The sequence below is a fragment of the Gorilla gorilla genome, chromosome 4 (assembly GCF_029281585.2).
Source record: "Gorilla gorilla gorilla isolate KB3781 chromosome 4, NHGRI_mGorGor1-v2.1_pri, whole genome shotgun sequence".
Taxonomy (NCBI): Eukaryota; Metazoa; Chordata; class Mammalia; order Primates; family Hominidae; genus Gorilla; species Gorilla gorilla.
The window spans coordinates 153,678,722-153,693,201 of record NC_073228.2 but is presented as its reverse complement, the minus strand read 5'-3'; the positions used below and the strand labels follow the sequence as shown (position 1 = coordinate 153,693,201).

The following is a 14,480-nucleotide window of genomic DNA, read 5'->3' as shown; positions in this document are numbered from 1 at the left end:
GGTAAGTGACGAAAAACCAGGGCTGCCTAGTAGAACAAAAGGCCTGGGGCCTTTTCTTATTTTTTGCTCTATCACCCAGGCTGGAGTGCAGTGGCGCGATCTCGGCTCCCTGCAACCTCTGCCTCCTGGGTTCAAGGGATTCTCCTGCCTCAGCCTCCTGAGTAGCTGGGAATACAGGAGTGCACCACCACACCCAGCAAATTTTTAAATTTTCAGTAGAGATGGGGTTTCACCATGTTGGCCAGGCTGGTCTTGAACGCTTGACCTCAAGTGATCTGCCTGCCCTGGCCTCCCCAAATGCTGGGATTACAAGTGTGAGCCGCCACACCCAACCAAGGCCTGGGACTGGCTGCTGCAGAGGAAGGGAGGGTGCTGCAGAGGAAGCACAGGGCTGAGGTAGAGTGGAGTCCCAGTGCAAGTCTTCAAGCTGCCAGGGGCTGCTGCCCTGCACTATCTCCAGGCCAAAGGCCCTGAAGCAGACACATGGGCTCCGGTTCTGGCTCTGCCACCAACTAGCTGCCCAGCTAACTTGTCTGAACTCCTGCAGAAAGGAGAGCAATTGAAAGACTAGGAGTGCTTATGTCCCTGGCGTGCTGGGAAGTTTAGATAAAAGAATGAACGGAAACTGCCTGGCACTTAGTAAACCATCAGCATGTGTTTGCTGCTATTACTGACTGCATTACCATTTCTGGTCCTTCTCCTGGGCCTGGCTTTCCACATCTAGGCTATGGATTTTGTCAGATTCATTTCACAAATCTTGGGCATCTTCTGGTACCCAATTCTGGATCAGGACCAGTGCCCCTCTCTGCTCCCTTCATTTGCCATGGCTTGGTTCAACTCACCTCCTATTTCTCGTCAGCACCTCGCACTCCTCAATCTCACCAAACACTTCAAAGCGCCTCTTCAGCTCTCGGGAGCTCATGTCGCTGGAGAGATTTTGAATGTACACCACGCGGCCTTCACCCTGCCCAAGAAGGAGGACAGAGAGAGACTTGGTCATTGCCTGGCTTCCTGGGGCCCCTCTGGGGGTGGGCTCCCATGGAGTCCTTGTCCTAGTCCATGATGCCTGGCTGAGTGAGTAATACCAGCTGGAGTCAGAGAGAGGACAATGCCAATCTCTACCCCAGAGGACCTGCCCTTGTTGGGGGAGGGTGTTGGAAGGGAAGAGGCCTCCAAGGAAGCCACTGCTTACAGGAAGGAAATGAGCAGAGACTGGGGCTAGGAAGGGGGAAGGATTTATCACCATTGATATGCCTGCATATTCAGTAGCTTTTGGACTTAACCTTTCAAGTCTGAGCAAGGGAGGTGCTGGGGTAGGGCAAGCACAGGAGGCAGGTTGATTGTGAGTGTGAGAGTGGGCTGGAAGGAAGGGTAATGAGGTGGGGGCATCAGGGATATTGGTTTTGCCTGGGCAAAGTGGCTGAAGCCACAGTATAGACACTGTCACCAAGGCGTCACCTTCAGGAGAGTTCCATGCTATGCCAGTGGGTGCCCAGAACAGCCTAGCAGAGGGAAGGGGTGGGAGAAAGTCCAGACTGGAACTCCCCTTCCCCTCCTCTCAGATCTGTGATTTGATCTGGTTGAAGCCACTGCTATTGGACAAGTCACTCTGACCTGCGAGAGAAACTGCAGGCTTGTTCCTGGAAATCTGTGTTCCCATAGGAAAAACACACAGTTTCTTGTCCTGGACAGGCTTGCTCTGGAAACAGGTTATAGCCAGTGATGCTCCAGCCATCCCACCCACGTACTACACATGCCAAGGAAGAAAACCCAGGCGGCGGGTCCACAAACAGGACTCCGTCGTCAACAGTCAGGGGAACTGTATATCCCACAACATACGATGTCCAAGCTCAGCTCAACAGAGAAATCCCCTCCTCCCACTCTCCTTGCAGCTTCTTGAATTCATAAAGCTCCTTTCTGCCACTGCTCCAAACACTTGTCCCCCTGAGTCTTCGCTTGGTTGCTCCTTTTCATCAATCAGGGCCCAGCTCCCTGAAGGTGCCCTTCCCTGGCCACCCCATAAACACATCCTCCTCAACAGTCCTGTTTACTTCAGATTGTTACTAATTGCACATTACTAATTTCACAGTGCTTATCCCAATCTGTAATTACATTGTTTATTCCTTTGTTTACGAGTCTATTATCTCTCTCTCCCTTCTGTTCAGCCAGAAGGGGGGCCTCATCCCTCTTGTTCATTGCTGTCCTCCAACGCCCAGAACTGTGCTAGGCCTGTAACTACTGAATGACCAGACCCAGACTCCAAGAAGATGCTCCATGCACAGTCCACGGTTTTAAGGACCTGTGTGCAGACAGCTGTGCACCTCTAGGGTATGCATACCTCCTGTGTGCCCCTCCTCCCTGAAGTGCCACATCACATGGGAGAGACCCAGCAGGAGTCTGTTTGTCTTTTTGTGTTTCCATCCTACTTTCCTCCTTCCTTTCTAGTGACATAGCCTAGCTGGCCAGCTCCAGCTCCCCACTCCAGGCCCCTGATGTGTTTTCTCTGTGGGGAGCTTTGCAGTAGGGTCACCAGGCAAAGCCAGAAGGCCAGGGCCTGTGGACTAACTCTGGGAAGGCATTAGGGAGGTGGGTGGGGAGGAAGGGACAGGCTCTCTTGGTCTCTTGGCACTGATCAAGTTGGGGAAAGCCTTGGGAAGCACAGGCCCAACTCCCTTACATACAAATGAGGAAAGTGAGGCTCGGGGTAGCTGGGGGACCTGCCCACGGTCACATAGAAGGTGGTGGCAGGGCTGACTTGTGACCTGGCCAGCCTGGCTCTGCTCCCCACTACCACAGCCTGCCCACTTGGCTCTCTCAAGGCCCCTGACGCTGAGCCCTAAATCACCACCAACAGCACACTCATGTCCAGTCTCTTGGCTGAACTTTGCATGGTGCCACCTTTGATGCCCTTTAGTGACCCTCGTGCTCTTCAAATGAGAGAAATATCATTGTCTGCTGCTGCCATAGTCCCTTCTTCCCCAGGCAGAGGCCGAAGACTGAGGGGCTCACCAGCCAGCCTCAAAAGGCTTTGGTCCATGAAGCCCCCACACACTTCCTGTCCGTTCCCATTCACTCCAGGCTCTGGGCCCCCAGATCACTTACAATGGCCTTTTCCCGCCGCTTCCTGGCGTGCCGGATGCTTGGCGTTCTGTCTGAACACGGCCCTCTGCTCTCACATCTGTCAGTGAACAAGCAAAGCAGAGGCACTCACTCTCGGGAGAGACCATGGGGGTGGGGGCGGATCTGCTCCAGGACGCAAGGGATGCTTCCTTAGGATTTGTTCACGAGGGCACACGAGCTGGAACTGCCTCCCGCAGAAACCTAGCTTCCCCTTCTGCAACGACGGCCCAGGGCTGTGTGTGGGCCTGAACATCTGGACACATGCCTACTGCCAGCTTCCGGACTGGATCACCGGGAACCACTGTGTTGCTCATTATAATCCCACCCCGTTCTGAGCCTTGCCTCTCTATGCCATTAGGGGTAGAAAAGCCCTTTTGCTTTATTATCTTATTTGACCTGATTTTTTTTTAAACCCCATGAGGTTTTATGTTTCTCCATTTTCCAGATGAAAAATCTGAGGCTCAGGTTTGAGATGGGATTTGCTTAAAGCCAGAAAGCAGAGAACTTAGAAGCAGGTCCTTCTGATTCCAGAACCACTGTTCCCTTTGGGTTCATGCCTCAGCCAAGCAGCAGCCCCTGGCCATTGCAGCTCCATGCTTCCAGGCTAGCTATCAGGCTCATTAGTCCCATAGCCCGAGCAGGCTCCCAGGTGCCACCCACCTGCAGCCTTCCTTGCCTGCCTGCACGCTGCCCTCACTCATCCAGTCTGAGTCACTGACAAATACAGCACAGAGGACAAGAACACAGGCTTGTGAGTCAGATAGCTTGAGTTTGAATCTTGGCCCCGCCGCCTCCCTGTTGGGTGACCTTGGGCCAGTTACAGAAGCCCTCTCAACTTCAGTTCTTCATCTATAAAATAGGGATAACCAATTGTGTCCATCCCTTGGCCATCTGTGAGGATTAAATTTAAAAGTGCATGTCAATGCTTAGCCCAGGAACTGCTCCGTAAATATTTGCTCTATTTTTCTATGTAATCTCTTTGAACCTCAGCTTCCTCATCTATAAAATGGGGATAAGCAGCAGATACCTCCAGGTGCACCTGTGAAGCTCTAGTAGGATAATGGGAGGGGAAATTACTTGCAACTTTAAAGGGTTACCTAATTATAGTATTATCATCCCTTTTGCAACAGAATTGGTAGACTTTCCCCACCTGAAGAGCTGAGAGTGCCTGGAAGGTATCGTGGAGTTCAAGATTTGTGTTGTTAACCCAGCTTAACGTGCTTTCTGTTGCTGAGTGTTTGGTACAGGTCTGGAGAAGGCTGATTAGTATCTTACCAGGTTTACCAGGTACTGAGCTCAGCCAGGTAGCTGAGCAGGAGCCAGGTTACCCAATTAAGTTTCTGTAGTGAGCAGAAAAAGCCAGCCCTGAACCTGGCCCAAAAGTGAGAAAAAGGAAAATCCATGGGGGTTTCTAGAGAAGTTCTCGACTCTTCCCAGGCAATTCTATGAATGCAGGCCCGGCCCAAACACCTCCGAGCTGGGCAGGAGAGAAAGGAGACCAGGGAAGCTCCAGCTTGGGAGATGTATTTCAACATGAAGAGAACCTGGGCAACTGCCTAATGTGGAGATGGAGTGCTTTAGCTCACAGCAAAGCAAGGCTGAAGCCAAACCTTTGACACTGGACCACTGTAGGGCAGATTCTACCCCCTGGGAAAGAATGGAGCCAGAAAGAGAGGCTCAGCGAGGTCGGCAGAAGGCAGCTGTGACTGACGAATCCTGGCTTCTACAGTAAGGGCTTGCTGGAGAAATTGCTGCGGACCTCACTTTGAGGAACAAAAAATTTAGGGCTTCTTAACAAGTTTGCAGGGAGCCCACAAACCCCCTAAAATTGAATGCCCAGTTAGATGTGTATGCACATTTTAATATGGAGATGGGCCTTTGCTTTAATCAGGTTTTCAAACAGTTAAGAACACTTGTTGTAGATGTATAAACATAAAGCTGAAGTCTTTTTACATTTTATTTACCAAAAATATTTTTTTTTGCTAGTCCCTTTAGAAGGGAAGAAGAGGTATCTTCGCAAGACCTAAATTCTGGTCTCAGAGTATGATACTCTAGCAATGTCATCATCATCACCTGGGGACTTGTTGGAAACGCCAATCCCTGCCCCTGCCCCTGCCCCACCCCAGACCTACAGATCAGACACCCGGGTGTGGGCCGGCCAGTGGAGGCCCAACAAATCCTGCAGTGGATTTGGCAGCTGGGCTCTAGCCCAAGAGCAGCATCTAGTGGCCACTCAGCTTCACCTCAACACAGGGCTGGGGATGATGACACTGACTCTCCTCAAGCCTTCCCCAGGGAGAATCAGGACCCACTGTGATCAGAGAGGAGCAACCAGTACCCTCTGAATCTGCCAAACCTCCATTTTTCCTGCCCAGCTCCCCAGCTGACTTTTGGACTGGCTTCTTCTCCAGTCTGGTTCAGCGAGCGAGGATGATACGAGCAAGCGGGCTCATGAGGCATCATCCCTCCACTGAGGTCAAAGCCCTTCGAGGGGCAGCCGACTGGTGAAAGCCACAGCGCAACTTAGCAGGACCCAGAAACCTTATCAATGCTTTATGTCCGGGTATTTTCCAGAGCACAGATTAGAATTACACTAATCTTTCTTTTACTTATAAACATCCCTACAATTCAAACTGTTGGGGCAGGTATGTTTGCACAAAAACCTATCCATTTTACAAACATAAAAGCAAAAAATACAAATGGATAAGGGACAAGTTCCTTTATAGATGTAAGCCCACAAATAGCCAGGAAGTGGGTTTTCTTTCTTTCTGGAGGCCAGGATGTTTGGGACACTCTCGATTTCACAGACCAGGCTGTGCCTGCCTCCAGGACTCACTCACAACTGCCCCAGAAGACGACCTTCAAGGCCCCTGACCAAGACCTGGGCCACACTGGGAGATGCAGCCTCAGTTTCAGAGCAAGTTTCCCAGGGATCCTCCCTCCTGGGGCTCCTGGCTCCCCAGGAACTGGGATCCTCCACTGCCCGCTGCCTCTCCTGCAGCCCCCTGTTCATACCTGAAGTTCCTTCGAGTGGCTGGTGACCAGGAGTGGCAGGGTGAGGAGCCAGAGCTTGAGCGGCTGCGGGAACAGAGCTGCCGGTTGGCCTTGCTTGGTGGGCTCTGGTAGGGGCAGTGGTCAGAGCAAGTGGGGCTGACCCCTGAGTCCTCTTCTTCATTGTCCTCCTCCTCCTCCTCCCCTTCTTCCTCTTCCTCCTCTGGGAGGAAGCTGCTCTCGCTGCTGCTGCTGCTGCTGTCTTCAAAGACAGTGTCATACTCAGGGCTCTTGCAGGAGGCCAGGTCTTCCTCCTCCAGGGCGGTCTCCAGCAGCCCAAAGTGTTTGGTGAGGCTGGCACGGATCTCATGGTCTCTCAGCAGCGTGCTGTCCTTGGGTGGGGCGCCAGCATCACAGCTTCTGTCTTCCTCCCTGCCAGGGGCCTGTGCCTCCGCCCGAGGGGCACCCTGCTGGGGCCAGTCCTCAAGGTGAACCCCAGATGGCTCCCAGGACCTCAGCACCTTCCTTTGCAGGACGCCTTCTGGTCGGAGCACCTGGCAGTAGTCATGGTCTCCAAAGGAACAGGAGAAGGGACGCTTCTGGCCAGCCTGGGAGGCTGGCTGGGCTGTGGCATGTCGTAGGTGGGACAGGAGCTCACTCCGCTCCGGGTGCTTCTTTGGCAGCTTGTGGGCAGCCCTTGGGGTGGCCTTGAGTGAGAGGCCCTCAGGGGAGGGGAGGCTGAGAGCTATTTCTTTGCCTAGGCTATGCTTGATGTCCGGTTTGAAGGGATCCTCCTCTGTGGGCTTGTACGGTGGTGTGGTGGGTGGGGTGAGTCCTGCCCGAGGAAGATGAGAAAGGTAAGATAAAGACAGATCACTTCTCCAAGGGACACTAAGACCCTAAGTTTGGGGCCAAGCATGGTAGCCCACACCGATAATCCCAACATTTTGGGAGGGTGAGGTGGGTGGATCACTTGAGGCCAGGAGCTCGACACCAGCCTGGCCAACATGGTGAAATCATGTCTCTACTAAAATACAAAAAAATTAAGCAGGCTTGTTGGTGCAGTGAGCCAAGATCGTGCCACTGCACTCCAGCCTGGACAACATAGTAAGACTATGTCTCAAAAAAAAAAAAAAAAGACCCTAGTTTGGGATGGCAATAAAATGGCCAAGTGCCTTTACTCTCCCAACCCAGTGGATGGCAGACATCACTAACTGATCACTGCACTGCTGGCTGAGCCTGGAGGTAGGCTGGGAATCCTCCAATTCTTTGGAGTTGGCATGTGATGAAATCCATTTGCCATCCCTTCTGTGACCTACTAATGGCAGCTGGAACCTCCCAGTCATCCAAATACCTCTTCCTGATCTACGTCCAATCATTCAACAAACCCTCCCAACTATACCTCTCATATGCCTCTGGTGTTTCCCATGACGGACAGGGGGCAGGCACCGCAGATAAAACTGCCCACCTGGGCTGGGCGCGGTGGCTCATGCCTGTAATGCTGGTTCATTCCCAGTGAGTCTTCTTTATGGTACCTATTGCAATTTGTAATGATCTTCCTTTTCTGTTTGCTTTTTGACTGCCTATAACATAAGCCCCATGAAGGCAGGCATCTCGCGCATCGTTCATTATGTGGCACCTTGCCCACGCATGATGAAAAACTCAGAGATGCACGGGTGTTTTCCTGAAGGCACCTGCCAGTGGAAGCCCCCTGGCTCACCTGCTGTGCCACAGAGCTCCACTGTCAAGGTCTGCTCAAAGCTCTTCTTGCCAAAAGTTGGGTCGCTGGTGGAGGCAGGGAGGAAAGAAAGGAAAGAAGCAAGTCAGCAGCAGGCATCCACCTCACCGCCCACGAAAGGGTCACAGGGAGTGCTGCGACAGGCCCTGGTTCCACTGCCCATGGAAATGGAGCCTGAGACGCATTCGCTCTGGGGGAAACCCCATCCCAGCTGTTAGAGGAATTCAAGCTGCACAGCTCTTTTAGGAGACACAGACAAGGTTCACTGGAGGGTAAATAGAGGACAAGTGTTGTCAGCCTCCTTATTTTATAGAGGGAGCAACTGAGGCCCAGAAGGAGGAACGGACTTGCTGAAAGCCACAGGGCACTGTCAGAAAAGAACTCTTTTCAGGGTCCCCAAGAGGACAGGGTATGAAATGGCCTGAGGCCTTTCCTCTGGCCTGCAAAAGTTAGTTTCTAAAAACCAACTCCCTTCTAAAGGAGCCCAGCTCCTGAGGGTCCCAGATGACAATCAGGGCACAGGGTGTGGGGCCAGGGCCAGGCATGGGCGCTGATGAACCCCCCATCACCACCAACACACACATCCAACAAGACAAAATCTCATGGAACAATACACCAATAATTTCTAAAAATCTACCTTTGTGACAAGGCCAGCATGAGGCACCTGGGAGAGTCTGAAAAGAAGACAAACAAAAATAAGATTCCCCAACATGGTATCACTAGCAGGTTTCCCCTCTGGAGGAGACCCTAGGCCTCCACTGGTGCCAAGCACAGCTGCCATTTGGGCAGGTGACCAAACACCTCTGCCACTTTTAGAGAAGGGCAGAACAACTCAAATCCACCTTCCATCCCAGTCTCAGCTGGGAGAGCTACTTGATTTTGCAGAAAGTACAAACAGGTGCAAGGGTGACCCCTTCTGGCTAAACGTGTAGCACAGTGAGGAAGAACTTGACTCACTGTGTCCCACTGCTGTGAGCTCTGGACAGACAGCCCTGCATAGGGCTCATCACTAAGTAGCTCTGTGCCTGAGTTTCTGTATCATAAAATGGAGACGATGACAGTCCCTACCAGAGAGCCTTCTTGTGAGGACTCAACAGGGACAATCTGTTGATCTGAGACCAGTGCCAGCACGGTAAGTATACAGTGGCTAACTGTTGTTATCATTACTGCTATTAGCAGCATTTAAAACTCTAGCTGCATTGTGGAGCTGAACTTATAGCCTTATGCTTCTGTCACATCATTCCCAGTGAGTCTTCTTTACAGTACCCATTGCAATTTTGTAATTATCCTCCTTTTCTGTTTACTTTTTGACTGCCTGCTTAATTCATTAAGTGGCACCTTGCCCATGCAAGATGAAAAACTCAGAGATGCATAGGTGTTCTTCTGAAGACCTGCTCCAACTAGCCCAAAGAAAAGCTGAAAGCCAGGGAGGGGAAGGGACTTGTCCAAACCCACATAACACTTTGTTGGGGGACAGGGACTTGAACACAGGGCTCCTGGCTCCCAGTGCAGAGGGGCATGCTGCACCCCATCCCTGCCCCCACTTCACAGACCACCAACTCTGACTACCTCTGGGAGGGAGCTGCGGGCAGCTGGGGTCCTCATCCATGTCCCCACACCCACTCTCACAGGGGCTCTCCAGGGCAGGGATCTGGGGTCCCCGTAGGAGCTGCTGGTCTTGGCCACCGTCCTCGTCCGTGGGGCTGCCCAGCTCCCGCTCTACGTCGTAGGCCTTGGGAGCCAGGCACAGTGAGGGCAGAGCACCTTGGGGCTCCGAGGGGACCAGCGGCTCATCTGCAAATGTCAGCCAGGGGCCCAGCTCAGGGTTCAGTCTCCGAGAACGCCGCACAGGGCACACAGAGCTCTCCAGCTTCCTCCCCAGCTTCGTCCATGGCAGGCCTCGGCCTGGCCTTTTCCTGCCCCACTCCTCCTCCTCCTCCTCTTTTTCTTCTTCCTCTTCCTCCTCCTCTTCTTCGTCTTCCTCCTCCTGCTGCTGCAGTCTGGCAGGCCGGCGGACCTCCCTTTTCACCTCCAGCCGCAGTGGGCGCAGGCTTGGTCTGGGCCCGGTGCTCTTGGGTGAAGCTGCGATCCTTACCTCCTCCACCGAGGATGGGCGACCAGAGGAGGCCTGACTGTCTTTGAGGGGCCTGGGCCTTGACCGAGGTGTGAGGGAGGCATAAACAGGCGTGGCCAGACGGTAGGGTTTGCTGACATCACAGAGCACGTCTTGAGCCAGAAGTTCCCTCAGAATGGAGAACTCAGTCCAGGAGGCTTTGGAGTGGTGCCGGGACCAGGGCCGGGATCTGACCTGCTGGGAGGGGTTGCTGCAGGCCTTGGGGAGTGGCTCAGGGGTCTGTGGGGGCAGCTTCCTCTGGGGGAGGCAGTAGGTGTGCATGTAGCGTATCAGTTGCACCATCGCCTGCATGTCTTCCTGGGAAACCGGGGCACCGGGGTCTGCCCTGCCCAGAGCTAGGGAGTCCCGGGGAGAGGCTGGAGCTGGCTGGGGGCTCGGGCAGTCCTCACCCGGCTCCTTGTCCTCCTTGGCAGGGAGCCGGGGACTCTGGAGGCATGGTGGCTGCAGACCCCGATCCTGCAGGCAGCACTGTGCCGAGGTGAGGTGCTTATGTAGTTCTGTACAACTTCGGCTCTGAGACTGCGTCACGGGAGTCTTCTTGTCTTGGGTGCTGTCCGCCTAGAGAGGGAGAGAGGCCAGAGTGAGAAAGGAGGCCCAAACACTCCTCCCATGTGTCTCATCCGCATGGCCACTGGCTGGCCCATTGTGTCTCACCTGGATCATAGGAACAGCCAGGTTTCCTTCATTCCGTCCCCAGCTTCCCACACAGAGCCGGGCACCTGGCTGTGCTCGGTGGATGAGGAATGAAGGAAAGACCAGCCTCCTAACAGCTCTCCCAGCCATGGAATTTTGCCCCTGCAGACCCTTCCAGATTCACTGACAAAGCCCCACTCTGACCATTCCACCCCCCTGCTCCGTACCCTTCAGCCAAGAGCCGGGCAGTAGGTTCATGGTAGCCTGGAGCTGGGTGTAGGAAGGACTTGCTACAAATGAGCACTGGGGGATTCATCGATCTCGGCCCGCTGCAACCTCTGCTTCCCAGGTTCAAGCGATTCTCCTGCCTCAGCCTCCCGAGTAGTTGGGATTACAGGCATGCATCACCACACCCGGCTAATTTTTTGTATTTTTTAATAAAGACAAGGTTTCACCATGTTGGCCAGGCTGGTCTTGAACTCCTGAGCTCAAGTGATCCTCCCGCCTCAGCCTCCCAAAGTGCTGGGATTACAGGCGTGAGCCACCGCGACCGGCCTGAATGATGGATATGTTCTAAAACTGGATAATGGTCACAATTGCATGGGTATAAGTTTACTAGAAGTCATAGAATTGTTTACAATAGGTGGCTTTTATGTATGTAAATTACACTTCAATAAAGTTTAAAAAAACAAAAAATTCAGTAGCTCCTAGTGCCCACAGGATAAAGGGGAGGCTCCATGGCTGGGTGTATGAGGTCCTCTGTACTCGCACCAGCCAACCTCTCCAGTCTTATTCGCCCCGCTTGTCCATGCTGGGGCTTTCCCCCCAAGTGTGACTCATCGTTGTGCTGGGACTTTCTAGCAATGGCTGTCAGATGCATCTCACCTCTCTGGGGAGCTTCCTAGGCTCCCAGAGGGCAAACAGCTGGCTCACAATGGGGCGTGGCTGCTGCCCCTTCAACAGAATGAGGCACGAGAGGGTGGACCTTTGTTTCAGGAGGGTCAGCCAGGACAAATAGGGAGGGAGCATAGGGACTCACTCCCCAGAGAAGCCCCAGCAAGGGAGAGGCTCCTACACTGAGCTGCTGTCTGAGAGGACCCGATTCTGCCTCTGAGGATGTAGGATTGGATGCAACAGTTCCCAGGAGAAGGGTCCAGGACCAGGAAGAGGAGGGGTTGTGTGTAGCCTTTGAGGACAGGACCCTTTGAAAAACACCTGTTACACCTCTTCTTGTTAGGCTTGGAAGATGGGGCTCAAGGAGGAAAAGGGATGTTCTTTGACCCTGGATGTCTATGACAGAGCTTTAAACCCTCCAGTGGGCTCCCTGAGGGGGGAAAAAAAAATCCAAACTATTTACTGTGGCCTCCACAACCAGCGCAATCTTGCGTTTTGGTCTGTCACACTGTTGTAATACAGTCCTCTGAAGCCTGGCCACACTTTCCTCATCCTTGCTCTAACCTGCATTAACATCTACCAGTGTCTGGAACACTAAAGTGTGAGAAAGTCCAGGGCTCCTTCCAGAAAACCCTAAACTAGGCTGGATCTCCAGAAGCAGTGCCCAGGACACCAGCTACAAGGGCTGTGGGAGGAGCGGGAAGAGATATTGGAGATTGATTGAACTCGCTATCCTCCACCAGAGCTGAAGGCTGCAGCCCCAACAGACACCTGGGGCAGATTTGGGGGCATGTGAAGAAATACCTTAACACAAGGCCGTTGACTTTTAGATCTGAGGCCTGCCTGGCGCCAGGCGGTCCCTTCCTTCTGGGTGTCAGAGCTTGATGTTGGGTAGGATGTGGCCAGGAGGAGCTTCTGCAGCTGAGGGAAAAGCAGAGAGGACAGGAGCCGGGGCTGAGCCACAGCCAGAGGACACGGACTGCATGGCCAGCCCCTCAGGACTGACCTTGGGCATCACAGGACCACAGGGAGAACACAGGGTGGGCATTCCATGACCTGGGATGATGATCCCAAGATACTAGGTGCAGATGGCAGATTGTCTAACAATCCCGAACACACATAAGTATGCTAATAACATACAAATCCTTTTCAGAGTTAATAACCCCAGGGAATAGCTATGACTTTGAAAAATTCAAGCAGGTCTTGGGTAACGTCTGTCTATTCTACTGTTAAAATATTATGATACAGTTTTATTGGGACATTCTGAGTGCACACACACACACACATGCACACACACACATACACACAATCTGGAAGGTTAGGTACCAAAACGATTCTCTGGTATGGGATTCTAGCTGATTTCCCCTTTGTTCTTTTTGTTTATTCATATTACCTCTAAAAATTAATTTCTTAAATTAAGCAAGGTAATACTTGTAAATGGTTAAAAAAAAAAAAAAAAAAGAAGACACATCACAAATACTAAAGGGCAGACAATTAAAAGCAAGTCTCTCTCTTGCCCAAAGTCCCTTTCTGCCTCCTAGAGGCAACTCCGCTAACTACTTTTCGGTGAACCTATCATGAGGTGGGCTTTCATTATACAAGTATATGTATGTAGTCATTACCTCCAACCCACCCTGTTGTTTTGTTTCGGTTTTTTTGAGATGCAGTCTCTGTCACCCAGGCTGGAGTGCAGTGGCAGGATCTCGGCTCACTGCAACCTCCACCTCGCGGGTTCAAGCGATTCTCCTGCCTCAGCCTCCCAAGTAGCTGGGATTACAGGCATCTGCCACCACACCCAGCTAATTTTTGTATTTTCGTAGAGATGGGGTTTTACCATGTTGGCCAGGCTGGTCTCAAACTCCTGACCTTAAGCGATCTGCCCGCCTCGGCCTCCCAAAGTGCTGAGATTACAGGCGTGAGCCACTGTGCCTGGCCCTACCCTGTTGTTTTTACACAAGTGGAAGACTACACTTAAGCTTGTTTGGCTTTTTTTTTTTTTCTATAAAAATTGTAAAAGCTCTTCTGCTTCTGCACCCTGAGGGCAGGTACAGAGTGTACCTGAGCTGAGAGAGCAGGAAGCTGAATACATCTGGATTTTCCGCCGGAGATCCTAGCCAAGCTTGATAACAAACTGAGAAAGATCATGAGATTTTAGTACAGCATGGAGAGTTTCTCTGGGGAACATGCCACCCCAAGTCACTCCAACAAGGAATGCCAAAGGCCAGGAGCCAGAGGAAAGGCCACTCCACACTCTTGAGGAGCCACAGGATCCGGGCTACCCCACCTAAACCCCAAACCAGCACCCACATGTTTGTGATTTTTTCGATGGGAAATGATCCTAGGACTGGGGGAAAGAGACCTCATTCTAGCCTGGCTCAGGCCCGGTGCACTGTGAGAGCCTTGATTCCTCCATTGGTATAATGTGCAGGGGCAGGGAGACTACATGGCTGGATTAAAACCTCTTTTTTTGACTCTAAGAATATGACAGAAGTTGCTGACCTCAGAAAATCACACAGACACACAGAGGTCCACAGGTCCTTACAAGTCCATCGCTGGACTCTCTGGGATCCATGGCCCAACCTGAGGTCCAGATGACTTCTCAGGGCCTTTTTGTTTGTTTGCTTTTTGTCTTTTAATGAGATGGGGTCTTGCTCTGTCACCCAGGCTTGAATGCAGTATCATGATCCTAGCTCACTGAGGCCTCACACTCCTGGGTTTAGAAAATCCTCCTACCGCAGCCTCCAGAGTAGCTGGGACTACAGGCACGTGCCACCACACCGGGCTAATTTAAAAAAAAAAAAAAATCATAGAGATGGATCTTCTCAAACTCCTGGCTTCAAGGGATCCTCCCACTCAGCCTCCCAAAGCGTTGGGATTACAGGTATGAGCCACTGTGCCCGGTCCCTCAGGGCCCTTCCAGGTCTCTGTCGGTATGCAGGGAGTCTAGACAGCAAGTCTGTTTCCTGTGTG

General features: G+C 52.4%; 1 protein-coding gene across 3 annotated transcripts in view; it reads right to left on the bottom strand.

Moving 5' to 3' along the window:
* Positions 1-14,480, bottom strand: part of PPARGC1B (PPARG coactivator 1 beta) — a 124,988-nt gene that overhangs the window by 11,817 nt on the left and 98,691 nt on the right. For 2 of the 3 annotated variants that reach the window (XM_055386190.2, XM_031011454.3), the window contains exons 4-10: positions 12,315-12,431; positions 9,419-10,541; positions 8,487-8,523; positions 7,832-7,896; positions 6,136-6,946; positions 3,103-3,178; positions 843-964 (exon numbers count right to left, since the gene is read on the bottom strand). In XM_055386190.2, the coding sequence (XP_055242165.2) occupies positions 843-964; positions 3,103-3,178; positions 6,136-6,946; positions 7,832-7,896; positions 8,487-8,523; positions 9,419-10,541; positions 12,315-12,431 (2,351 nt within the window). The remainder of the gene's footprint in view (positions 1-842; positions 965-3,102; positions 3,179-6,135; positions 6,947-7,831; positions 7,897-8,486; positions 8,524-9,418; positions 10,542-12,314; positions 12,432-14,480) is intronic. The other variant, XM_031011455.3, reaches the window with a different exon arrangement.